This window comes from Raphanus sativus, chromosome 2 (genome assembly GCF_000801105.2).
Source record: "Raphanus sativus cultivar WK10039 chromosome 2, ASM80110v3, whole genome shotgun sequence".
Classification (NCBI taxonomy): Eukaryota; Viridiplantae; Streptophyta; class Magnoliopsida; order Brassicales; family Brassicaceae; genus Raphanus; species Raphanus sativus.
The window spans coordinates 27,140,200-27,164,159 of NC_079512.1; the positions used below are offsets into that span (position 1 = coordinate 27,140,200).

Below are 23,960 nucleotides of genomic sequence, written 5' to 3' on the forward strand. Positions count from 1 at the left end.
TAAAATATTATTACTTCCATCGTTTTTTTTTTCTCTTCTCTTATGTTATGTTTTTAAACTCCTTGTTCATTTGTCTACCACTTTGGTTACCTTCTCATTTTTGAATTCTATGATTGTGCCATTTGCTTGTATTATTTTGTATTCAATAGTAAGCCTATTTAAAAAATGTATTAAATAATTAAACTTTAATTACAATAGAACAAACTATTTGTGGACAAAACAGAAGTACAACAAACACTCCATATGTTCTCAAACAACGGAGTACGAATCTGTAGCTCAGTTGCCTCCCTCACATTTCGATTCATATAATTCTTTGGAAAGTGGACATATCTACTCTGTCTGAAGCAGTTGGACTGAAAGCAACCCAATGTTTATGCATTTGATCACTTTATGATAATTTCAGTGAGTTTGTTAATGAAGAAGGAATATGCCAGGATGGTGAAGATGACATTGATCGCTCGTGTACCTGATGCGTTGGCTCTAGCCGAGTTGCCAGATTCAGACATGCATAAGCAACATGTCTAGTCTCTGTTTAAGAATTTCCAGAGGTGACAACAAAGCTTCAAGAATGCTCGTCGAGACTGGCCCCTATATATGTCTTATAGCATCAAAAACATGTGTTCTATATTTGTCTCGCAAAAGCTGTGTTGGTGGAAAGCTTGAACGCAAGGCATCTCTATCGATTCTTTCTCCATCTTATAGTTTACCAGTATCAAAATTTACATGGATTATTTTAAATTGATATTGTTTCTTATGGGCGGGTAATCAAATCATCAAAATAAATACATTATAAATATTAAATTTTATTTTCAATTAGAAATTTTGACGAAAAAAAAAACAGTTTAAAATAAATTATTTTTTCATTGTTTGTTATCTATTTTTATTAATTTTGAAATCATATACTTGTTTAACCATTAAAAATGTGTGAAAAATGTAATTTTCACTGAATTGTCATTGTTAGTTCTACTTTGACTTGTTGACAAAAAAAAGTTCTACTTTGACTTTGATAATAAGTGGAATGCATTTTTATACTTTTTAGGAATTTGACAAACTCATACTCAGAAATTCGTTGACTAAGACCAATTTATTTACGACAAACTTTGTTGTAATCTCATTCTCACCATTAACATTGCAAGTACTCATGCAAGTTTGTACTTGAAGAATGAAAATTCATAACTTTAGCAATCAGACTAACCCTGGAGAAGCTTAGAGACTCAATCTACAAAAGTCTGCAGTTTATAGTAACACACTAACACTCGCCGATACCTCAAGTTCAGGCTATCTACAAACACATGTATTACTAACACTCGCTGATACGTCAAGTTCAGGCCATCTACAAACACATGTATTGTATGTAATAAAATTCACAACCAGGAATATTTTTAGTAAGTTATGTGACTAATTAGAGTAACAACTATGATTGTTCTTGCAAGTGCACAAATTTACTATTTACTTCTATGGTGTCAAAATATAGAGAAAAGAAAATTGGCAGAAAGTAATGTATATGAATCTAGTCGAAACAAAATTATTGTTACAATTAAATTGTATTAAAATCTAGAACTGTAGAGAAAGTAAACAACGCGAGCTTCAACATTTGAAGGGTTTCTCCAAAGGGAAAGTCATATTAGAGAGTCTACCATCTCATGAGACAAAGTGATATAAAAACTCCTAGTCAAACAGATACACTACTGTTGTACTTGTAAAGACCCTTTCCAATGATGAGACTCCAACCGGCATCCCAAGTTCTTTTCCATAGTCATGTATTCTCTTAAAACCAGAAAAGTAAAGGTATATATTAAAAAGGGCAACGATAATGAAATCAGACAAAAGACCAAAATGACGATTACATACTTTCTGGTCCTGAGTGTACCATTTCGCCGTCAGGCTGTGGGGATATCATAAGATTAATGTTCCGGTTACTAATCACAACATGACCAAAATTACCATATGCTCTCTGAAAGTTGAGTCAGGGAGAGTAGAAGAAACTTCCAATTTGATCTTCCACCTAAACCTGGTAAGTAAAGTTCCATCTAAGAGGAATAGGAAAGTCTGTGCCAAGAGAACCGTCTTGCCACAAGTTACACCACATTTGGATGCCAGGTGGCCCATGCCTATTCTAAAAGACAAATTAAAAGAACTCAGGAAGCATATTAGTAGTCACATAGCAAATGAGAACCATACATTTTAGTGATAATTGATCAGTTGGTATAGGAAGAAAGCTCTTCGACTCACCAAGTCAAAAGAAGAGGCTCATCCAATGTAGACTCTAACAACAACATTGTAGTTGGCCGTAGCATAAACAGAGGTTCTGGAAACTGCCCATTGACGGCTATCATCAAATCAAAGTAGCAAACTTTATATATCCTAAAGGAGCCATTAACTAAAAAACACCTAAACCCATTTAAAGTCACAATCTTGAGATTCTACGGTAATGAGTTTTTGATCAACAAAAGCGACCTCCTTTAGAAATTCTCAGCCTCGGGTTAGAAGTTACACCGAAATAGAACAATACCCATCACCGTCCAAAATCCAAGAGACATTGAACATCTTTCGATTGACAGCGAGATGACCGTGCGAACGCTATTAAGACACCAACTTCCACGGAGAAAGTAAAGGAACGACCAAAACCTGTTGCGGAACACCGAGAGAGGAAGCTGTGATGTAAGAGACTTTGAAGTTGAATAATGGAATGACTCCATGTTTCAGACTGTCGTGGATGGAACACGCTACTGTGTGTCTTTGACCATTCCATCCCAGAATGAATCAATTAATTCTGATCCCTATTGGCCTCTCAGAAACGGAGCAGGCAAACTTCAACGGTGGAGGATGAGCGGCCAGTCTGTAAATCGGAGAGGAAGACCAAAGCGTTAGCCATAACTCAAACCTTTTGATACTGTTTAGATTTAGAACGAATGATGATTCTAACAGCAAGAACTCATACATATATATAGTAGAACGTCCATGGCTTTCCAGTCTTAAGAATTGCATTGAATATAGATCATGGGTGGTCGATTAATGGAGGGCTTTATGAGGGAAAGCGGTTACTGGTATCATCTCGTATCGGAAGGAAGAAAATGGAAGATCAGTTGCGCTATGAGCAGACGGAGACGCGCAGAGATAGGACGGATGGAGACGCGCAAGCTCTAATATAAAATGCGTCGTTTAATTACAACCACGGTTTATATGGGCTTAAATAAGTGTAGACGAAGCCCAACAAAGTAAACCTCGAATAACTCTGATTAAATGAAACGCAAAGTTTTAAAGAAAGAGGACACGTGTTGATGTCTGGTAACACTATTATCTGACGTGGACGAAGGAGAATGAGAGAATGGTCTTCTTTATAGTATTAGATTGTTTATTTAATGCTTTTGAAAATCCCTTTAAAATACTATCGATAGATGAATCTGCTTTTGTATATATGATGAATACTTATAAAACATAAAAAACCAGAAATAACACGGTAATTACCAACCAACACAACACCTTTTTGAACAAAACTTTCGTTCACCCTTGTGATTACTGTTTAATTCACTTTATTTTTTTTATCACCAATCAAAATGTTATATAGGGTTAACAGAAAATGTATTAAAAAGTTTTTAAAAGGAAAATAGTCAAAAAAGAAATGTTGCCGTTAACAGTTTTAAGAAGAAACTAGATTTTGGACCCGCGCGTCCGCGCGGATGTATATTTAATTTAATCATATGTTTTTGTTAATTGTAAAAATATTTCCGATATTGTTTCATATGTTATCAAGTTCTGAATTTTTTTGTATATTTTTTATTTTTTAATGTACGATGTATATTTAATTTAATCATATGTTTTTGTTAATTGTAAAAATATTCCCGATATTGTTTCATATGTTATCGAGTTCTGAATTTTTTTGTATATTTTTTATTTTTTTAATGTACATTTTTAAACTATGAGCTTTTATTGTTATTATATTGTAGTTTTTTCTTTTACTTGGTAAACTAAACATAAAGTATATAATATTAGAGCATTTAGTTGAGATATATGAGTTCTGTCAAATACGAAACTCTAAAATTTGTGATTTGAATCTTATTTTAAATTTTTATAAAAAATCATTTCGATAGAAACAACTGGAAATGTAACCCCAAAACATATAAAAATTTATAAAACCCAAATGAAAACACATGTAGCATTTTAATAACAAATCAAAGTCCAAATAACATTTGTCTAAAAGAAATCAAAGTCCATGATTGCTTAGATATAGGAATAGATAGTGGAATGTAATGTCTTTTAGGTTAATAATAAATGTTTTACGTGATATGCAAGATTAGAAACCAAAAAAAGGATTTTGAATTTGTTATGATGATTGCTTAAATATAAGAATAAACTGTGTAAGATAATTTTCTTTAGAAAAATAATAAATGATTTGTTTTGAGTTTGAATTTAAAAATAAGATTGTGAAGATATATTTATATATAACTAATATACTGGTTTTGATTCTGCGGACAAAAACAACAATCTGATTCGATGAAGGAACTTAGCATCAAAATAAAATTCAAAGTTTTATCTGTGATATTTTGACTGTTTTGTAATGTAGAAGTTCAGTAATGAAGAATAATTGTATGGTTTGCTTTCAAACGTCTATGTTTTAGTTATTGTATAGAACAATATGTATAAAAATGGTAGGATGTGATTTAGTAATGGTCTTGTAATTACACTGTATAGTAATTAAGGAAACATTAATGATATAATAATTAAGGAAACGTTTTTGACCCAAAAAAAAAATTAAGGAAACGTAATTGTAGGTTTAGAAAAAAAGCAAAACACTAAGTTTAATTCTAATGGCATAAGTTGGTAATTATTGAGAAAAATTAAGGGTTATTTCTTTTTTGTACTTCTCCTTTAATAGTTTAGATATGTTTTAGTTATTGTATAGAACAATATGTATAAAAATGGTAGGATGTGATTTAGTAATGGTCTTGTAATTACACTGTATAGTAATTAAGGAAACATTAATGATATAATAATTAAGGAAACGTTTTTGACCCAAAAAAAAAATTAAGGAAACGTAATTGTAGGTTTAGAAAAAAAGCAAAACACTAAGTTTAATTCTAATGGCATAAGTTGGTAATTATTGAGAAAAATTAAGGGTTATTTCTTTTTTGTACTTCTCCTTTAATAGTTTAGATATAAGGTGCTTTTTGTTTTATTTCTTAGGTTTTAAGAATTCTCTTGAAATTTGATAACAGAAAGCTCCCAAATTAGTTACAAAAAAAAAAAAAGCTCCCAAATAATTTTTAGCATAACTTACAGATTCGACCTATGTTTTGCATCTGTACGTTGCATTACTATCTTTTATCCCTTTTAAACATCAATTTTTCAGAACTCCATTAAAATAAGATCTGATTATTCTATTTTATCTATGGTTAGTGTTTGTATTTTGGTTATATAGTTACCATGGAGAGTAGTCATTTAAGTGGTCAAAAAACTGTTTCCGTTAATTAAGATGAATTTAGTTTATAAGTGTCAGGTGAAACAAGTGTTTCATGTTTGATCATTTTGCTATATAAAACTAAATCACATTATTTTATTCATCTAATACGGATATAAATCTATGTTTTAAAACCCTTTTAAATGTCCTAGAAAAAAAAGTCCAGCCGCAAGCTCCCTGGATTCATCAAAATTAAAAAATTTCTTTATAAGAAAATTTTCCATAGAAGGCTTATAGAAAGTATGGAGATAAACATAGTTTAGACGTATACAAGGGACTTCTTATCTAATTAGACGTCGCGCTGTTTCCGACAAGTACTGTTGAAACAGCATGCCATTTGTTTGTCATGGCTTTTGTTCTAATAACGGTGTCGTATAGGTTAAACCTCGTGAAAACCCGTCTTCTTGCTCTCGCACGACTTGACCTAGAAATCAAAAATCAACTACCTCTCCTGCTTCAGAATCGCTTCGTTATCGGCGAAAATGGCTTCTCGATGTCGATCACTGTCAAAACCAGCGTTTTCAGTGTTTAGATCTGCAATGAACAAGCCCTCTCTCCGACCCAAATCGGCTTCATCGTATCTCGGCGTCCCTCCTTCGCCTGGACTCGCAAGGTTCACTCTTTTTTTCTCTCTCTCTCTCTCTCTCAATTTCAAAATTTTGAGCCGTGATATAGTGTTCTTTGTAGCTCAATGATTCATGGGCTTTCTTCAAGTTTGCATTTTTTTTGTGAGGGGATTGGTTTGTAATTTTTGACTTTTGAAACAGGCCGATTGCTCAGCTGGGGTCGCTTCAATCGCTGCTTCCATTGTACAGTGCGGTGGCATCAGCTAGGCTGACATCGTGCCTGGGGATCGATTCGGTGAACTCAAGGTCCTTGTCTCAGGGTATGATCTGCAGTGCGAATCCAGGAGTTTGATATTTCTCCATTAATCTTTTGTATGTTTAGTTTATCTGTAAGCCAACTTCTTTTTTTCTTGTTTTTTTTTGTTTACCGTGTCTAGTCTCAGTAGCAAACTACTTGAATGCCTTTTAGTGTACTTGGTCCTTTTTGTTGAAATACTAGTAGTGCTTGCAGAGATTTACTTAAACATAAATAGGTTCTGACTTTTGAAAGAGTTGTTTTGGTATTTGAATCTTGTATTGGTTTGAAGATGAAAGATATGCCATAGTGGTGGTGTTGTTTTTTTCATGTTTCACTTTGAACTTCTTGAACAATTATGTTTTGTGAGGGGTGATGATGGCCAGTGTGCTAATTTATTTTATCTCTCTTGATCCTTGCAGAGCTTGGCCTAAGCGTGCCTCGATAATAAGAGACCAGAGAGTCGAAGAAAATGGATTCATTCGATATGTGATTCTCCACAGTTTTTTTTTTTTTTTTGCTTGCTGGTCTAGTTCAGTCAGTCTGATCAGTTTCTATATGTTTGGGTGGATGAACACTCTTTTCTTTTAGTTTCATCCAATTAAGTTAACAACTTCAACTGGAATATGTATTCTTCAAGACATCAAAGATTAAACAATCATACTCTTGTGTTCTTCTTCCTGAATTAATACTCTAAGCCATTGTTTTGGAATTTGATTATTGGTTTAAGCGTTTTCATTGTCTAGTTGTTATTCAAATTTTCAATCCTTGTCAAGATGAGAAAATGCTTGTGCATCTCTCTTGTTTTGTATGTGTTTAATTCTTGACTTTGTTATTTAAACCAAACATTAAACCAAAATAATCAAAATAAAACTGAACCAAACTTTCTAGATAGTTGAACGAATTTAACATCTTTAAAACCGAAAAACTAAAGACCGAAGTAAACCGATATCCAAAATGGCAGACCTAAAATATTCAGTGGGACAAATGAGATGCCTAACATCCTCTAACCAAAAACACCTTGCCGTTTGTTACCATGTAAAACGACGTGACGTCTACTGTGTCTAAAACCATCCCGTACCTCTCTCTCAGACACGGCTAACTCTTACATCTTCTTCACGATCCCTTTGGAACTCGGGATCAGCAAAAAAGAAGAAAAATGGAGAAGAAGCGTGAAGGAGTAATGGAAAGAACGAGCCAGATCGTGTCAGATCCGTACTACTTCCTCCACTTCATGGCCTTCTTCTCATACCTTCCGATCCGCACCACCGTCGCACAGTACACTTCTCATCGACTATTCGACAGAGAAGTCCAAGCCTTTCTAGCCTTCCTCATGTTCTCAGCTATCAAGGTTTCAACTTTTTTTTTTCGATTGAATTTCGCTTTTTTTTTTTTTAGAAAAGGTCTGGTACTTGATCGGATTGTGTGTTGATTAGATGGTTAGGGAGGAAACATGGGAGGCTTTTGTTGCTGATAGCTTTCTCTACGCTAAGGTAACGGCTTTCTGATTTCGATCCATGTGAGACACTTTGCTGATACAGAGTGTCTCTTGTTGCAACAGATCTTTCTCATTGCGGTTTCGTTGGTTATGGATTATCGAGTTGCGATCTGGTTCTGTGTCATTTTTTCAGGTGGGTCTTTGTTAATAAATATAAAAACAAAAGCTATTTTTTTTTTTTTTGAGTTTTAGTTTATATTATATGGGAGATGCAGGTTTGAATGTTGATCTACAGCCTTCGAACTTGCCATGTTTTGATTTGAATGTTTCGTTTATGCAGTGGTGTATCTTTTAGCTCAACAGCCAGCGTTTAGTAAGTTAGGTATGTGAAGATTTCGTGTCCTTTGCTTTCTGTGAATTTTTTGGAATCTGAAGTTGCATTTGGTTAAAACGTTTGCAGGAACAGCGAAGAAGCTAACACCTATGCAGTTGGAGGATTTGCTATCAGATGGTACCACAACTAAATACTGGTTGGTACGTGGTCTGTATCTTCTTCAACTAGTTGTGGTTTTAGATGATACGTTTTGGAAAACAACTAGAAGTAGTTTATAGGTTACTTAAAATAGTGTTCTTCCATAGATCTTGCAGATAGCTTCCGTTATAGCGTGGTGTCTATTAAGCTAGATATTAGCTTTCCTAATTAATGAGGTTGTAAGCTTAGATGATGATACATTTGAAGCATAGAACTTACAGATAGCTTGGTGACTATGAAGCTAGATAATGCCATATAGCCTCCCTATATTTTATGTTTTTTCTTCTTCTTCTTTAATGGTCAATCGATAAAAAAACAAAACTCATCTGCAACATCTTTTTCAGTTAAACCATATATGAAGTTGTAAAGGGTACTGGACTAGCTAGCTACTCTTGTGATGCGACTTTTCACATCTTTTTGCAGGTAGAATTCTATGCATGTAGTTCAGCCAAGTGTGTTCGTTCAAGCCGCTGCTTTCCTGAGCTCTCCATCACGTAAGTCTTTGTGTCAGAAAAAAAAAACATCACCCATTTTCTCACTGTTCGTCTCTTAAGAGACACACTCTTAATTACACTTGTTCAATTATTCAGGTACTCGAATAGTCTTTTGTCTTTTGGAACCATCGATCTTGGACTGTTCCCTAATGCTGCAGCAAAGTTTGGAATCTCTCTTGCCGGTAAATAATCCTCTCCACGAACTCATAAAAAAAAACACAGTGAGTTTCTGTTGTGTGAAGGGACTGATGTGTTGTGTAACATATATATATATATATATAGGTGGAATGTCTCAGCTTCCCACATACATATTGTTTGAAAAGGGTGCAGAAGTTTCTCGTTTCCCAGACTTTTATGTTGACGCTGCACCGGCTTTACCCGTAACCAAGGTTTACATGCTTCTTTACATAAGTAGATTTCTCAAATGGTTGGCATTAATTGCTTCTCTTATGTCCTCTTGAAATCCCTTAAAAGAGTTCGTTCCTCTTATTGTTGATGGTGCAGAAACTTCTGTGTCAACATTTTGAGCTTGATCGTCTTCTGCTTGACTACATCAACGGATCATAGCCAGAGGGAGAGAGAAAACATATGTAGATGGCTTCTCGTGAAAGAGGAGTATGCACACATCAGCGCACCATCGGGGGCTATAAGAGGCAAACATTTTGGTCTATCGCATTCTTTTTTTTATCTTTGATCTTCTTATAATGGGCATTTTTAGTGAGGCTCGCCTGAGGAAACTATAGATACTGTTTGTGTGTTATAGAGAGATGGGAAGATTATGCTAAAAAATCTTGAATTTGATTTGATGTTTAATGAAATCTTCTGAGTTTTTAGTACCTTCCGTTTTCAGTAAATTTTTTACTCTTTTGCTTGGAGTGCTTATCAAACAAATGGAAATACCATCTATATATTTGCATAAACAGTAAATTTGGTTGTAATTTTGCAATTGTATCCTATTAACTTTGTATAAAATATCAAATATAGGGGTGGAATGCGATGGTCTCTATGATAAAAAAGGGTCAACAAATGAAATTAAAGGTAAGTTTGAAAACGTAGGAGTTGGTGAAGAAAGTCTTTCATTTTTGGAGTCAAGAGGATTCCTTTGTATATGTTCTAGAAAACAAATGAGCTTTTATGGACTATAAACGCGTCTTTGCACATATTAGTTTACTTTTTTTTTTATAAACACAAGAAAATATGCATGGACCGAACAAACACCAAGAGAGAAATAAAACTGGTCAAATTGAAAAGTCAGAGAGTGACAACAATAAAATGCGAGCAGCTACGATTTTGAACTTTTGATGATGGGAAACCACATTGGTACGCAGGTCAAATGAATTGTTCACAAATTTGCAAACAGAGAAATAGTTTCTTTTTCTAATATGATCACAATCAATGAAGATGGTCTGATAGGGCTGGCCAAAGTTGATCATTTGACCCTCAACCTCAAATACAATAATGTTTTTTTTTTGGATTGTCAGTGCATAAAATTATTGTTATTTTTTTTTAAAAACAATAAGAATGTATCAAATTAAATAAAGGGGAAGGACAGGGACCATCTATATACAATTTAGAATGATACCATACAAGTGCCTTCTATTATTCAATGGATATTCCTTGAATAGTTCCCTACCAATTAAGGACCATCCGTTTGAATTATGTATAAGGAACACAATGGATATTTATCTAATGGACACTACTTCCATCGTATTTTCTCAATCTCAATGAGAAAAAGAAATTCTACAGCTTACAAAGGTTAATCACATAAACAGAAGATAATGAACTGAATCTAATGTGTATACGCTACCAAACATACCAGAAATTGCACAGAAACACAAAACACACTCGCAATTTTCATTAGCCTAAATTGAATTTGATTTTAGTATACTTGTTTAAATAAATGAATAAACGAGATAAAAAAATATTACAATTAAGTAAAAAAAGGAAAAGGAGGTAATGGAAGAAGAGAGGGAGGGACCTACACAAGGGAGGACGCCCGTCCACGTTCTTCTCATTTTGACAATCTTAACGACTTTTCATACTTGTAATAAATAAAAAATGGTCAATGCCCTCAGGCCTATATAAATCCACCATCTCCCTCTTCTGAGTTTCATCATTCATTCATTACAAAATATCAATCGATCAATAAACTCATCACTTTTTGCAAAGAAACAGAGAAAATGGGAAGCACTCCGGCCGAAGTACCATGCGACGTTGTTTCGGACAACAGATCCGGCTTAGGAGGTGGGATCTCCGACGTGTACGGTGAGGATTTAGCCACCTTGGATCAGCTCGTCACTCCTTGGGTTTCCTCTGTCGCCAGGTTTGCCTTTTTTTGTTTCACCTTTTGATTCAAAGTAAGAAGAAGAGACAGATTCAATGAAACTCTGTTTTATTTTTGTTTACAGTGGATACTCGTTGATGCGTGACCCGAGATACAACAAGGGACTTGCTTTCACTGATAAAGAGAGAGATGCTCATTACTTGACTGGTCTTCTCCCCCCTGTTGTCCTAAGCCAGGAAGTTCAGGTGATTTTCTGTGAGATTTAAAATCAATATTTTTTAAGAAATAGCTAGACGGTAATTTGACCATTGTAAAGGATTGTTGATCAGGAGCCGCCTAAACCCATTTTTTACAACACTGATTTAAGTACAAAAATAAAAAAAATACTCACCTTTGTTTAGCTTTGATTTTGGGTTTGTTTGTGTGTTAAACTTGTGTTTTTTTTTGTTGTTGTTGTTTTGATTAGGAGAGGAAGCTGATGCACAATCTCCGCCAATACACTGTTCCTCTACAGCGTTACATGGCCCTCATGGATCTTCAGGAAAGGAACGAGAGGTTGTTCTATAAGCTTTTGATTGATAACGTCGAGGAGTTGCTTCCAGTCGTCTACACGCCTACAGTTGGTGAGGCTTGCCAGAAGTATGGTAGCATCTTCAGGAAGCCACAGGGTCTCTACATCAGCTTGAAGGAGAAGTATGTTTTGTTTTCGTTAATCTCTCTCTCTTTTGTGTCCTTAGAAATTAATACTAAAAGTGAATGTTATGTTCTTGTTCTGTAGGGGAAAGATTCTTGAAGTGTTGAAGAACTGGCCACAGAGAGGGATTCAAGTGATCGTTGTTACTGATGGAGAGCGGATTCTCGGTCTGGGAGATCTTGGTTGCCAGGGTATGGGAATTCCAGTCGGGAAGCTTTCTCTTTACACTGCTTTGGGAGGAATCCGTCCATCTGCTGTAAGCACATACAACACTAGCTTATTGGTTCTAAATTGATTGATTTATTCTAGTAATTGTGTGATATTAAACACAAAACCTGGTTTTAAATGCAGTGCCTTCCAATCACCATAGATGTGGGTACAAACAACGAGAAGTTGCTGAATGATGAATTCTACATTGGCCTTAAACAGCGAAGAGCAACTGGCCAGGTTTACTACTAATCTCTTTCTTATTATTATATTATAGCTAGTTAGTTTTTTTTTCAGAAAATAAGATTTATGTTTGTTTTTTTTTTGTGAAATCAGGAATATGCAGAGTTTCTACACGAGTTCATGTGTGCTGTGAAGCAAAACTATGGAGAGAAAGTGTTGGTACAGGTGAGCCATAAGATCAGTTCTGCTATGCTAATAAATATGATATTTTTTGTTAAATGTGTCAATGTTATAACTTCTCATACATAATTGTTCTTTTCAGTTTGAAGATTTTGCGAATCATAATGCATTTGACCTTCTATCTAAGTACAGCACGAGTCATCTTGTCTTCAACGACGATATCCAGGGTACTGCATCAGTGGTGCTAGCTGGTCTTATTGCTGCTCAGAAGGTGCTTGGTAAAAGCCTTGCTGACCACACCTTCTTGTTCTTGGGTGCCGGTGAGGCTGGAACCGGTATTGCTGAGCTTATTGCTCTTAAGATCTCTAAAGAGGTAAACAAGTTTCTCTTACATTTGCTCTGTTTTTTTTTTTGTTTGGGGCTAAGAATATGTGATTGATCATTTTCCTGGTTGTGTTGTTGTAGACTGGAGCTCCCATTGATGAGACACGTAAGAAGATTTGGCTCGTGGATTCCAAGGGACTGATCGTTAGTTCGCGTAAAGAATCGCTTCAGCACTTCAAGCAGCCATGGGCGCATGAGCATGCACCTGTCAAGGACCTCATTGGTGCTGTGAATGTACGTGATGGACTCATCTTTTTACCTCGCTTGATTTTTTATTTTTTTTATTTATTAACTCTCTGTTAAAACTTTTGTTAAACAGGCAATCAAGCCAACCGTTCTCATTGGAACATCTGGTGTGGGTCAAACTTTCACACAGGAAGTTGTTGAAGCCATGGCTACCAACAACGAGGTTTCTTCTAGTTCTTCTTCTCACTTTTCTTAATTAACACGTCACCTATGCTATTGTTCTAACGCTGGTGTTGGTTTATAGAAACCGTTGATTCTTGCACTCTCAAACCCTACTTCTCAAGCTGAGTGTACCGCAGAACAGGCTTACACATGGACCAAGGTATATATTCCATTCTCATATGAAATCTGAATGTGACTCATGTCCTGATTATAACAAAGTGTAGTTGGCATTTGATGAATCATCTCTCATGTCTTAATAATTAATTTATGCTTAAAAAATAGGGTCGTGCAATCTTTGGTAGTGGAAGCCCGTTTGATCCAGTTGAGTACGATGGCAAAACTTACTTCCCTGGCCAGGTTTGTGCCTATTTCCATATTCTTTTTTTTTCTCTCTGATCAATTTGTATTTTCTGTGACAACCTGAATGCTCAAACTCTACTTTAACTTCACAGGCAAACAACTGTTACATTTTCCCTGGTCTTGGTCTCGGTTTGATCATGTCCGGTGCAATTCGTGTCCGTGATGACATGCTCCTTGCAGCCTGTAAGTATAACATCACTTCCCTTTAACATATTCTGCTGCACACTTAACTCAAACATCTCTCTGTTCTTATTATTAACAGCTGAAGCATTGGCCGCTCAAGTCACAGAAGAGAATTTCGCCAACGGTTTGATCTACCCGCCATTCTCAAACATCAGAGAGATCTCTGCTAACATTGCAGCCAGTGTTGCCGCAAAAACCTATGAGCTCGGTTAGTTTCTCTATTCATTTTCCCTTCGTTAATGAAACGACTCTTAACTCTTAACCCAAGTTGCTGATGATATGTATATTTGTGGGTGTATAGGATTGGCATCGAACCTCCCACGTCCAAAAGATCTGGTGAAGTTCGCAGAGAGCTGCATGTACAGTCCTGTCTACAGAAACTACCGTTAAAGAAGTTTTGTTCAAAGGAACCTGCAGCTGCAGATTCTTCTCCTATTTCACAACATTTATTCTTCTCCTATTATTGTTCGTTTGTTTGGTCTACCTTATGATATGTTTTGAGTACTCAACTCTTTTGTCTTTGTACTGTTTGATGAATAATAATTTATATTTTACAAATCATTAACTGGTCTTAAAAGCTTCTACATTTTCACATCTCATACAATCAAAGTTTATATTAGTGGGAATATATTCTTGCTGTCTTGGATCCTTATTTAACTTGTGGCCGCAAACTAAAGGAGAAAGATTACTATATTTTGCAGTGCAGTATGAAATAGTAAACAAGCATTAAATGTAAACGAAGTTTCAGATGAAATGAGCTAAAATATAACAAAAGAGAGAAAGTCATCCGAATATTACTGAAAGTGTGTGTTCTCACTCGCATTAAGCAAAAATCTCAATACAATCACAAAGTAAAACGACATTGTAGCAAACAGAGTATATGTGTCTATGAGTGTATTCTCTCAATCAATCAATGCCTCGTCTGCGGAAAAAAATGAAGACATTGTTAAACGCATTAGAGACTGGCTAGTAATCCACTAATAAGAGAATATACTAATAAGAAGATAATGACTTACCTTTCTTCTCTTGGATCTTCCTCGGCTACTGCCACTAAAGCTTGATGGCTGTTCACCATCTTCATTTAAGAACTTGAATTCGTCGTCAAAACTCTCCGTAAGTCCATGCAACCTGATTCAGTTAAAGATAAGTGCATCATCCCACAAAGAGTAAATTAATATATCCCCAAAAGTAGAAACGTACCCACTGCGTGACTTCAAGCGCTTTTCTCTCTTCTTATCCTCCTTGGTGCGAGGTGCTCGGACAAAGAGTTCTTCTTCTACCTTTTGTTGTCGTTCATACTGTGCCATGAACTTCCTCTGCTCCTTGCTCTCCGGACCATAATAGTCTCTGATCTGTTTTGTATTATTATTCACAACACTCTCATTAAGTTGGAAAATATATCAAATAAAATCAGCAAAGCAAAAGTAAATATTCCCCTTCCAACCCAACCCCACCTCTTCAGGCCTGTCCTCTAGCTCGTCCAGCACATCTTTCATGTAAGTATTTTCAGTGGCTTGTCTTAAAAAGTGCTTCTCTTTTCTGGCAGCATCTCTCTCCTGTTTTGACGTCTTGTCATCCATAGACATAGGAGCAAATTTAGGAGGCCGATAAACTCCATCCTACGTTTTACACATACATGCCAAAAACGGTTAATGAAACAGAGCATACATCATGTACTCTTCCAAGTGTTAAGGTGGGTGATAGATAATACGGTTTACCCTGGATTCATCCTCTTGACCCATTTTGTCAGCAAGCAAGTCTGGCTTGGGCTTATAATTAGAAACATCTTCAGATTGTTGGGCTTCCTTTCCCTCAGAGAGGGCCACTGACACACCGGCTGTGGTGAGCTTCTGAATTTGGTACTGAAGTTTTTTGTCTATGGGACGAATCTATTCAAAAAGAAAGAAAGATAAGAAACTAGATTAAATGATTATGAACTCAATGTCTTTGTTAGCAGAGGTATAATTAAAAAGAAGGGAAAAACCTTTTCTAGAAACATTCGTATCTCAACAAGGCTTCTTACAAGAGGATGTCCGTGGATAGAGAATCCTTTTGCTTTCCTTAGCAGATAATATACGAGACACTGGGAATAACTTAGGAGTAACAGATGCTTTGCCTCCAGATAACTCATCCCATCCGCTGTCGGGAAACTGTCTGCTTTTACCTTTGCTGTGAGAGCCTCAACTTTGCTCCTAACCACATCTAGGCCTTCCTTCATTTCTCTCAACACGGATCCTAGCTGTGGAGCTTCTCTAGCGACACGTGTCAAAAAATAACGAAAACTTAGACTAGTAAAAAAGCGTGAAGCATCTAAAACACACAAGGTCGTTTTTTTTTTGGTTCCGTATGAGAATCTGTGGTGATTGATTGATTCATTGCTTTATGCAACCTTATTTCATTCTGTATTGTGATCTTCTTTTATTATAAAACAAAGCATAACTCACCTCTTTATTATTCCGACAAGTTCCGGCGTTTTTATCTCCTCCATGGTCCCTTGTTCAGAAATAGCTAGAGAAGATGACACTGCGAATTAAAAAAAACATTAACCTTAAAATGTACAGAGAAAGTAACTAAACAGATACATAAAACCAAATAATTATAATTAGATTCCTGCAGACAAAGAACGAAGAACTAAACAACAACGTTTGCATATCTCCATGTCTATGTAATCCAAAGAGTATGTAATATATATTAAAAAAAAAACTGAAGCTGGTTTCTGCAATCCGCAGATATCGTCTACTAGTTGAGAGAATCCAACATTCATAATATAATCAAAAGCTAATCAAACTGTCTCCGTCACCTAGGAAAAATTCGACCCCAGTGCCAGATGAAGCAATGGTTGTCGACATAACAAGAGCAAATCTTACAGCGGAACAAGCAGGAACTCACCGGGTATATAGAGAGAGAGACAGTCACGGCTGTAGAGCGGCGAGGCTAGAACGGTCACTGTAGCCAGAGCGAGGAAAATCAATTGAAACCATCTTCCGTTAACAGGGTTTTACAGCGCCAGCAGCAAGATGGTTTCTTCCTCTGGCCCAATACAAAATTAAAGGTACGAAATGGGCTTATAAAAGGCCCGCTTAAGGGGAAGGGCGTCATATGACACGTGTCATATTACGTTTTATTACTCGCTTTACATTGGGCTTGATGGGGCCTAGTTTCGGATAGTTTCCATCGGATACGGGTCAGATCCGATTACCCACGAGTTAAGAAAATTTAATAACGCAAAAAATCGAACCCTTTAGGAAAAAGAAAAACAGAAAACAAAAGGACGAGCCATCATCCATCCCTGATCAGATCTACACTTCTTCTCCTCCTCGCACCAATTTTTTTTCTGCAGGATCTCGTTCCTTTGTATTGGAAATGGATTTCATGAAGGTCTTCGATCAAACGGTTCGTGAGATGTGAGTTTGCCTGCTCTCTCTCTCTCTCTCTATCCATATTTCTTCGATTTGGATAGAAATACAGATTGTATTTCGATTCAAATCCGTAGATCGTTTGTTTGTTTGTTTATATATCTTCGTTTGACTTCTCTCACGTACAGAAAGAGGGAGGTGAATCTGAAAGTTTTGAAGGTTCCGGAGATGGAGCAAAAGGTGAGCGAGCTCATTTTTGATTCGTTATCTCTCTATGTTGCTTCCGTGTGATTTGATCGGCGAAATTGATTGAAAAAATGTTTCTCTAGTGTTTCGCGATTTCATGAATATATATATATATATATATATATATTCATAGCTAATCCGAGCTGGATTTTGTTATTTGATGGTGGAGTGTGTGTATAGATAGATCCATGTTTAGGACTAAGAAATCTTGAGATCCAATTCAATGTATTACAAAGTTAATATTGGGGCTTGATGTATAGTATGTTCATCTCGAGTCTGTGATTAATATTTATAAACCATATATGGCAACAGGTATTGGATGCTACAGATAATGAGCCGTGGGGTCCGCATGGTACTGCATTGGCTGAGATTGCACAGGCCACTAAGAAATTGTAATCTCTCTCTATTCACTTTCTTCCATTCACTTTAACTTCTCAATCAACTCGTAAAGGATTTTTTTGATTATATATTTGCTTTCGCTGTAACATTGCAATGTGGTTAGCTCGGAGTGCCAGATGGTTATGAGTGTTTTGTGGACTAGACTGGGTGAGACTGGAAAGGATTGGAGATATGTCTACAAGGTGTGAGATTCTTCTTTGACGTTTTCCTGCAGTTTTTTTTTTGGGAAGAATTACAGTTTATTTATTGTTTTGGTGGTGTAACCTGAGTTTTCTTTGTTTTGTTTTCTGCAAGGCACTTTCGGTTATTGAGTATCTGGTTTCAAACGGATCTGAAAGAGCAGTTGATGAGATTATTGAGCATACTTACCAAATCTCTGTCAGTTTATTTTTTTATTTTTTACTTTACATTTGTATAAGTCGTTTTTCTGTGGTGGACCTTGTGGTTTTTTACTGACATGATCTTTGTTTGTGATTAGTCTCTCACGAGTTTTGAGTATGTTGAACCGAATGGAAAAGATGTGGGAATCAATGTGAGAAAGAAGGCGGAAAACATAGTTGCTCTCTTGAATAATAAGGAGAAAATCTCTCAAATCAGAGACAAAGCAACAGCCAATCGTAACAAGTCAGTTTTTTCTTTTTTTGCAAAGTGAATTAAACTTGTTTCCCGTTCATTCTTTATATGTTTTGTCTGAATCGGCTTTGCTGCCTTGAATTAGGTACGTTGGCCTCTCATCTACAGGAATCACTTATAAGTCTGGCTCAGCTTCATCTTCGTTTGGTGGTAGTGGTTCAAGCAATTATGACAGCTACAGAGATAGAGATTCCAGAGAAGACAAGGACGACTACGAGTCTTTCCAAAAGTCAAGGCGCGGTGTTAAAAGCGAAGAGCAAAGCTACACTTCGAAGAAAAGCTCTTCACGCTATGGCAGGTTCTGTCTCAATCCCCGTTGATTTACTGATGTTATTCATTCTCGGTATATCTTCAATTTGGAGAAGGTTTCTTTTCAGTTGAGGATGCTCGTATGCTTTTTATTTGTTCTGTTTTTTACTCATTTTGTGGACTCTCTTTTCTGACGACTGAGGCTGAGAAAACTAATTCTGAATGTGCAGTACGGACCATGATAATGTATCCAGTGGAAAAAAGTCACCAGACTCTGGCAAATATGCATCTGCGGCTCCGTCAAACAACGACGATGATTTTGATGATTTTGACCCGCGTGGAACTTCAAGCAATAGTATGTTTCGTCAAACGACTTGTTTATCACTAACTGGAGTAGTAATTTTGTTCGGAAAATTATATCGCACGAACGTATCTCCACGTCTTGTTCTCATGGTTTTTCATTTCTGCAGAGCCTTCCACGGGCAGTGTCAACCAAGTGGACCTTTTTGGAGCAGATCTGATGGGTGACTTCATGGATTCTGGACCAACTGAAACATCTTCCACCAACAACAATAACAACGCCAAGTTCCAAGAGGCGGACTTGTTTGCTGATGCAACTTTTGTATCAGCACCTCCTCAGGGAACAGAATTTGGGTCGCAAACACAGGTGGGTGACTTATTTCACCCAAGCGATTACGGCTTTTAACAATGGAAATTTCCTTGATTTTATTGTCCATTAGTGTGATTTCGCTGTTATGTCTTTACGCCTCACAACGACTTGTCTTGTGAAATCTTAAGACTGATACCTTTTCCGCATGGCTGTTTCCACAGAAAGAAGTTGATCTGTTCTCTGTGTCTGAGCCTTCTGTCACGCTTACTTCACCTCCTCCGACGGTTGACCTTTTTGCATCCAGTGAACCAGTTGCACCCCCAGAAGCCAAGATTCCTAAACCTGAGTCTATGACCACTCCCAACATTGTTGACCCATTTGCTGCAGTTCCTATGCAAAATTTTGATGGATCTGATCCTTTTGGTGCCTTCACTTCTGGTCCACAGGCCCCAGTTGTAACAAACACAACAACCCCTGTATCTTTGGCAGACTCGAAACCACAACAGTTGCAAAAGAAAGATCCTTTCCAGGTGAAATCAGGAATATGGGCAGATTCTCTGAGCCGTGGACTAATTGATCTCAATATAACTGCTCGTAAGTTAAAGCTTCCTCTTTATGTTTTGCATGACAATAGTTGCTTAATGCAGATGAAACCCAGAAGGCATGGTCAATCAACAACATTCAACTTTTACAAAGCACAAAGTTTTAGCTCACATAAGAGTTTCTTCCAATATAATGTAGCTTGGACAAATAATATGGTCGGCTGTTACTTTATAAGTCCTGTTTTTGATCTGACTAATTTAATTGGTCTTAACAGCCAAAAAAGCTTCCCTTGCTGATGTGGGGGTCGTGGGTGGTCTGAGCAATGACGAAGGGAACAAGGCATCTGCTGCTGCGTACTACTCAGGATGGTCCATGGGCGCAGGATCCGGGCTCGGTAAAACCGGACTATACAGTGCACAGCAGCAGCAGCAACAACCACAACAACAAACACCTGAGATCTCAGATGATTTCTTCTCCAGCCTCAGTAATCAAAGGTACCAAACTGGAGGCTTTAAGCAGTGACTTTGTCTGGGGTGGTTATCACGTTTGATTCTGCATTCATACTGGAAGTCAATGTTTTTATTCTCAATGGGAGTTTGTTGTTCGTGCTCTTGATTGATGGGACAATCTGATCGGTGGCTTGCGTTTTAAATAAGAGAATTGTTTATGGGAAGAGAGTATTATTTGTTGTTTTGAATTTTTCTATTTGTTCATAGAACAACAAATTATATGTATTTCATTTGACTCTTTGGATAATATATCTATCGTGTGTGATCTTTAATCAGAGGAGACTCAGCTTTGTGTTTCAATTCTACTTTGTCTTTATCTAATAAATAATAAAAAGTGTATCGCACATGTAAAATTCTCAATGATTCTAACACTCATCCTATCTTACACATTTTTGGCTGCCTCAATCACTTGTCACAAATTCATATATATTATTCTCAAAGAAAATTAATAAAAAGTCACCAAACGTGTGTAGACATATTGAGAGTATTTTCAGACACGAGACTCCAATTTGGTTCATAGACATTGCACTAGCAGAATAATAAAAGTAACTTTCTTTACCTTTCACTTCCGCCTTTTCTTAGACGGTGTTTCTTTGCTGCAAGCCGCTTGAGACTTAACATCACAGAGACCATTCTCCAGAGCTTTCACCAGAGTTTCGAAATGTGTCTTCGTCACGCTGGTCAGAGTATTTAATTTTTGCCGGAAAGCGTTAAAGTATTGTTCCGAAGGAACTTCACCATCCTGAAACACCTCCGACTCCGTCTCAACGCATCTGTGGAGCCTCTCCAACCCAGACTCGGCCTCCCCTTGCATATATTCGAAAAAACGTCGCTTCTCATGTTCAGATTCAGGTAGATAGTACCCATACGCATACGTCCACTTCAGTACCCGTCTGCACTCGATGATCTGACCCCACGCATCCGTGATGAACGTCAGCTGAGTTTCTGGTATGCACTGAACCTCACTAAGCTTCGCAATCTTCTCCGATAAGAACACCTGCAGATCTCCAAAAGCTTTCTTCCTCGACTTTTCATTGCTCGCCCAACGTTCATAGTAATGAGTGTACCTCTCCAGCGAGCTCTTCGCCATCTCTCGCTTCTTTTCAGCCTCGTCGTACAGTCCTCCTTTCTTAGCCTTCTCGTACTTGTTGCACGAATAAAACCCTCCGGTGCTGCCCCCGTGTTCTGTCCACGCGCCAAGGCAAAGCCAACAAAACTGATGCTTGCAAGGCGATCCGCACGTCATGTGCATGCACCCGTGGTTCTTCTCGATCGGCCGCTTGCATTTCGGACAAGCCTTCGAATTAGCAAGTATCCACGTGGTATTCTCCGCTTCCGCGCTGTTCTTGAGTATCCACTTCGAAACCGTGCCGCAGTCCACGGGACTGTGAGCATCTTCTTTGCAGTTCCAGCAGAACCTATGCGAGCACGAGCACGAAACGTCGTAGCTAGCACTCATCCCCGTGGCTGAAAACTCAACCGCGTGCTCGCATCCCGGAGCGGGACACCACTTCATCTTCCTGCTCTCTTCGATATAAGACCTAAGAAAATACCTATCGTACTTGTCCCTCTCCTCCTCCGAAGAAACCACCTTCTCCACCACGTCACGACCGACAGCAACGTGACAAGACGGCTCGGGACACTTTCGCATCAAACATCCCGAACCATCGTTGATGGCTGTGCTGACGTAACCGTTCCAGCACGTAGAACAGAAACTATGACCACACACAACGGGTACGATCTTGATACGACGAAATTTATCGAAGCATATTCCGCATTTAACTTTTCGAGGATTGTCAACAGCAACAACAAGGGATCCTCCTTCCAATACGCCAACAGTTCTACGAACTTTCTCCTCATCCGCAAACCATTCGTCGTTGAGTTTACTAACGTTCCAACGGTAGTGAAGAAGCAGGACGCTCGCTTCGACGTTGGTTATGGAGAAGACCGTAGAGACTTGTTTGATGTCGTCCTCCTGTCGCTTCCGGATATCTTCTTCCTTGAGTACGACGTAATTAACCTGAGAGCAACGTGTAGAAGTAGAAGAATCGTCGTCTTCCACAAGATACCCGCAATCGGTTTCGTTTTCACCGTGGCCGTGTTCATCATCATCATCATCACGGTCGCTGGAGGTATCGTATTCCCCCGATTCCACATCGTCGTAGGCATCGAGCATGTCATCATCGGAATCCATGACGGGAGAAAAACTTGATACAGTTTTTTAGAAGACGGAACCCTCGAATTAGGTTTAGTGAAATATATGTGACAACATTATTTGAGTCTTTTGTATTTAAAGATATTTTCATTCACGATTTTTCCTCTTTTTTATTAACTCAGCCCTTTTCCTTTTTTTTTTGCTTTTCACATTTTTGAATTTGTAATTTAGAGTTTGAGATGATTTAAAGAAAAAGGAAAATATATATAAAATACACATAGCAATACCACATTCCCATATACACAAAGATCACTATTATTTTCTCTGCTGTTTTTGTTTCATAAGAGCAACCCCAATCGAATATCTCAAAAGAGTTTTTACAACTAAATTTTTATTATTTTTTTTTTTAAAACAAAAAGAATTAATTTCTTATCTCACACATGACAATCCTCTGTTTGAATTTTTTATAAATAAAAAATTAATCAAATAAACATATTACATTTTAATATTAATATTTATTTTGTTTGAGATACTACATAAATATTCTATGAATGGGCATGCTCTAAGAGCAGTTTCAACATGATTTTTAACACAGTTTCTTGTAATAATTTAAAAAACAAAATTAAAAGAAAATAAGAAAGTAAGTTAAAGTTCTCTTCACATATGTTTTAGGAACCCCTGGAAGACTTCCTTTCCAATTGTCTTCTCTTTATCGATGTATAAAAAAAACTAAAGTTTATTAAAAAGGAATATTTTGTCTTTTCAGAAATCTGAATGAGTTTTTAACAGATGGTGTTGCTCTAAGTATACTGGAATACTGAGTGTAACACGGTTACTTCTACTTAATCCAATCAAACCCAGCTTCATGGGTGCGTTTAGGACCCTTAACCTTTAGGCCGAGGCTGCTACAATGAGAACATAAACCCTGAATTTCCCATCACCAAATGGCTAAAAGAGTCTCAATGGTAAACGGAGACGTCGCAGCTACCATTGTCAAAGACACATTGTATAACCCGAAATTCAAATTAAGAGTTTTGTAGGCCTGCTTGCTATGTGGGACGAGCATTTTTCCCGCCCATGTTGACAATTGAGAAGCCAGTGTGGTGTTGGCTAACCGAAACTTGACATAGACGGAGTGGTCTAGGGACTGTCCCCACCAGTTTATGTTTGGGAGATCGAAGTTCTTTGAAAAGAAATCTTTGAAAAGTCCTTTGTTGGAGGAAACTGCATTTACAATGTTCGTTACGTTTCCATCTGTTTTATCTTTGCGAGGAAGTTTGCTCCTACTGCTTGGAGCCTTTGTTTCGTATAATTCCCAATAATTTGCGATTTTGATTGTCTCTGAAACTCTTAAAATCAAATAGAGGTATGAAATGGATGTGATATTATTGTCTTTGTACTAGTTCGGAAGAAATTAGAGATCTATAAGAGAGGACGTACGTTGCACAGCAGGATCCAATTATAGGTATACTAGGTTAGACCCGCCCTTCGGGCGGGATTTGGTTGTTTGATTTTGGAGAAGATGTTATATTGTATATATTTTTTAATATGTCTGCATTTTAACTATAATTTGTAAGTATTTATAGTGTTGTAA

The 23,960-nt window shown here is 37.1% G+C and overlaps 6 protein-coding genes and 1 long non-coding RNA gene across 11 annotated transcripts; 4 read left to right on the forward strand and 3 right to left on the reverse strand.

Moving 5' to 3' along the window:
• Positions 1-1,094: 1,094 nt before the first annotated feature.
• LOC130501856 (uncharacterized) lies at positions 1,095-3,332 on the reverse strand. 2 transcript variants are annotated; one of them, XR_008939924.1, is made up of 4 exons: positions 2,942-3,332; positions 2,233-2,839; positions 1,852-2,116; positions 1,095-1,767 (listed from the first exon to the last, which is right to left on the reverse strand). It is a non-coding gene; the product is annotated as an uncharacterized LOC130501856 (long non-coding RNA). The 2 variants fall into 2 exon arrangements; XR_008939923.1 differs by having other exon boundaries at positions 1,852-2,839.
• A 2,498-nt stretch (positions 3,333-5,830) lies between these two features.
• LOC108840331 (protein NONRESPONDING TO OXYLIPINS 2, mitochondrial) lies at positions 5,831-6,992 on the forward strand. 3 transcript variants are annotated; one of them, XM_057004424.1, is made up of 3 exons: positions 5,831-6,071; positions 6,226-6,413; positions 6,742-6,992. In XM_057004424.1, exons 1-2 carry the CDS (start codon positions 5,941-5,943, stop codon positions 6,374-6,376), a joined length of 282 nt encoding a protein of 93 aa, XP_056860404.1. In that variant the 5' UTR covers positions 5,831-5,940; the 3' UTR covers positions 6,377-6,413; positions 6,742-6,992. The 3 variants fall into 3 exon arrangements, with proteins under 3 accessions (XP_056860404.1, XP_018468664.2, XP_018468665.2); XM_018613162.2 differs by having other exon boundaries at positions 6,226-6,396; XM_018613163.2 differs by having other exon boundaries at positions 6,226-6,344.
• Positions 6,993-7,405: 413 nt separating this feature from the next.
• On the forward strand, positions 7,406-9,621 carry LOC108839815 (uncharacterized). The gene is made up of 9 exons (XM_018612592.2): positions 7,406-7,670; positions 7,756-7,812; positions 7,881-7,950; positions 8,098-8,139; positions 8,218-8,291; positions 8,713-8,783; positions 8,880-8,965; positions 9,066-9,172; positions 9,288-9,621. The coding sequence occupies exons 1-9, from the start codon at positions 7,479-7,481 to the stop codon at positions 9,348-9,350; spliced, it is 762 nt and encodes a 253-aa protein (XP_018468094.2). The 5' UTR covers positions 7,406-7,478; the 3' UTR covers positions 9,351-9,621.
• A 1,255-nt stretch (positions 9,622-10,876) lies between these two features.
• Positions 10,877-14,227, forward strand: LOC108816562 (NADP-dependent malic enzyme 2). Its single transcript, XM_018589133.2, has 14 exons — positions 10,877-11,106; positions 11,192-11,312; positions 11,534-11,760; positions 11,846-12,017; positions 12,113-12,208; positions 12,305-12,376; positions 12,474-12,704; positions 12,797-12,949; positions 13,035-13,124; positions 13,206-13,283; positions 13,406-13,480; positions 13,576-13,666; positions 13,746-13,874; positions 13,968-14,227. The coding sequence occupies exons 1-14, from the start codon at positions 10,964-10,966 to the stop codon at positions 14,054-14,056; spliced, it is 1,767 nt and encodes a 588-aa protein (XP_018444635.2). The 5' UTR covers positions 10,877-10,963; the 3' UTR covers positions 14,057-14,227.
• Positions 14,228-14,392: 165 nt separating this feature from the next.
• Positions 14,393-16,711, reverse strand: LOC108840055 (uncharacterized). 2 transcript variants are annotated; one of them, XM_018612872.2, is made up of 8 exons: positions 16,556-16,711; positions 16,111-16,189; positions 15,651-15,918; positions 15,385-15,555; positions 15,121-15,285; positions 14,867-15,018; positions 14,683-14,794; positions 14,393-14,588 (listed from the first exon to the last, which is right to left on the reverse strand). In XM_018612872.2, exons 2-8 carry the CDS (start codon positions 16,152-16,154, stop codon positions 14,577-14,579), a joined length of 924 nt encoding a protein of 307 aa, XP_018468374.2. In that variant the 5' UTR covers positions 16,155-16,189; positions 16,556-16,711; the 3' UTR covers positions 14,393-14,576. The 2 variants fall into 2 exon arrangements, with proteins under 2 accessions (XP_018468374.2, XP_056858824.1); XM_057002844.1 differs by having other exon boundaries at positions 15,651-15,913; positions 16,556-16,574.
• A 197-nt stretch (positions 16,712-16,908) lies between these two features.
• Positions 16,909-20,491, forward strand: LOC108843415 (clathrin interactor EPSIN 1). Its single transcript, XM_018616608.2, has 11 exons — positions 16,909-17,070; positions 17,211-17,262; positions 17,581-17,660; positions 17,771-17,849; positions 17,962-18,045; positions 18,146-18,291; positions 18,386-18,598; positions 18,780-18,904; positions 19,020-19,216; positions 19,381-19,753; positions 19,977-20,491. Exons 1-11 carry the CDS (start codon positions 17,030-17,032, stop codon positions 20,222-20,224), a joined length of 1,638 nt encoding a protein of 545 aa, XP_018472110.2. The 5' UTR covers positions 16,909-17,029; the 3' UTR covers positions 20,225-20,491.
• On the reverse strand, positions 20,342-22,483 carry LOC108840890 (probable E3 ubiquitin-protein ligase ARI5). The gene has a single exon (XM_018613697.2). The coding sequence runs from the start codon at positions 22,403-22,405 to the stop codon at positions 20,774-20,776; it is 1,632 nt and encodes a 543-aa protein (XP_018469199.2). The 5' UTR covers positions 22,406-22,483; the 3' UTR covers positions 20,342-20,773.
• Between the last annotated feature and the right edge of the window lie 1,477 nt (positions 22,484-23,960).

Excerpts from the sequence above, each read along its gene's own strand:
- LOC108840331 (XM_057004424.1), top strand. The coding sequence starts at position 5,941 with ATGGCTTCTCGATGTCGATCACTGTCAAAACCAGCGTTTTCAGTGTTT. Across the intron at positions 6,072-6,225 it reads CCTTCGCCTGGACTCGCAAG|GCCGATTGCTCAGCTGGGGT; the intron begins GTTCACTCTTTT and ends CTTTTGAAACAG.
- LOC108839815 (XM_018612592.2), top strand. The coding sequence starts at position 7,479 with ATGGAGAAGAAGCGTGAAGGAGTAATGGAAAGAACGAGCCAGATCGTG. Across the intron at positions 7,813-7,880 it reads ATAGCTTTCTCTACGCTAAG|ATCTTTCTCATTGCGGTTTC; the intron begins GTAACGGCTTTC and ends TTGTTGCAACAG. Across the intron at positions 8,292-8,712 it reads CCACAACTAAATACTGGTTG|GTAGAATTCTATGCATGTAG; the intron begins GTACGTGGTCTG and ends ATCTTTTTGCAG.
- LOC108816562 (XM_018589133.2), top strand. The coding sequence starts at position 10,964 with ATGGGAAGCACTCCGGCCGAAGTACCATGCGACGTTGTTTCGGACAAC. Across the intron at positions 11,107-11,191 it reads TGGGTTTCCTCTGTCGCCAG|TGGATACTCGTTGATGCGTG; the intron begins GTTTGCCTTTTT and ends TTTTGTTTACAG. Across the intron at positions 12,950-13,034 it reads ACCTCATTGGTGCTGTGAAT|GCAATCAAGCCAACCGTTCT; the intron begins GTACGTGATGGA and ends TTTGTTAAACAG.
- LOC108840055 (XM_018612872.2), bottom strand. The coding sequence starts at position 16,154 with ATGGAGGAGATAAAAACGCCGGAACTTGTCGGAATAATAAAGAG. Across the intron at positions 15,556-15,650 it reads TACGAATGTTTCTAGAAAAG|ATTCGTCCCATAGACAAAAA; the intron begins GTTTTTCCCTTC and ends CTTTTTGAATAG. Across the intron at positions 15,286-15,384 it reads GTCAAGAGGATGAATCCAGG|GATGGAGTTTATCGGCCTCC; the intron begins GTAAACCGTATT and ends TGTAAAACGTAG.
- LOC108843415 (XM_018616608.2), top strand. The coding sequence starts at position 17,030 with ATGGATTTCATGAAGGTCTTCGATCAAACGGTTCGTGAGAT. Across the intron at positions 18,292-18,385 it reads GCAACAGCCAATCGTAACAA|GTACGTTGGCCTCTCATCTA; the intron begins GTCAGTTTTTTC and ends GCCTTGAATTAG. Across the intron at positions 19,217-19,380 it reads AATTTGGGTCGCAAACACAG|AAAGAAGTTGATCTGTTCTC; the intron begins GTGGGTGACTTA and ends CTGTTTCCACAG.
- LOC108840890 (XM_018613697.2), bottom strand. The coding sequence starts at position 22,405 with ATGGATTCCGATGATGACATGCTCGATGCCTACGACGATGTGGAATCG.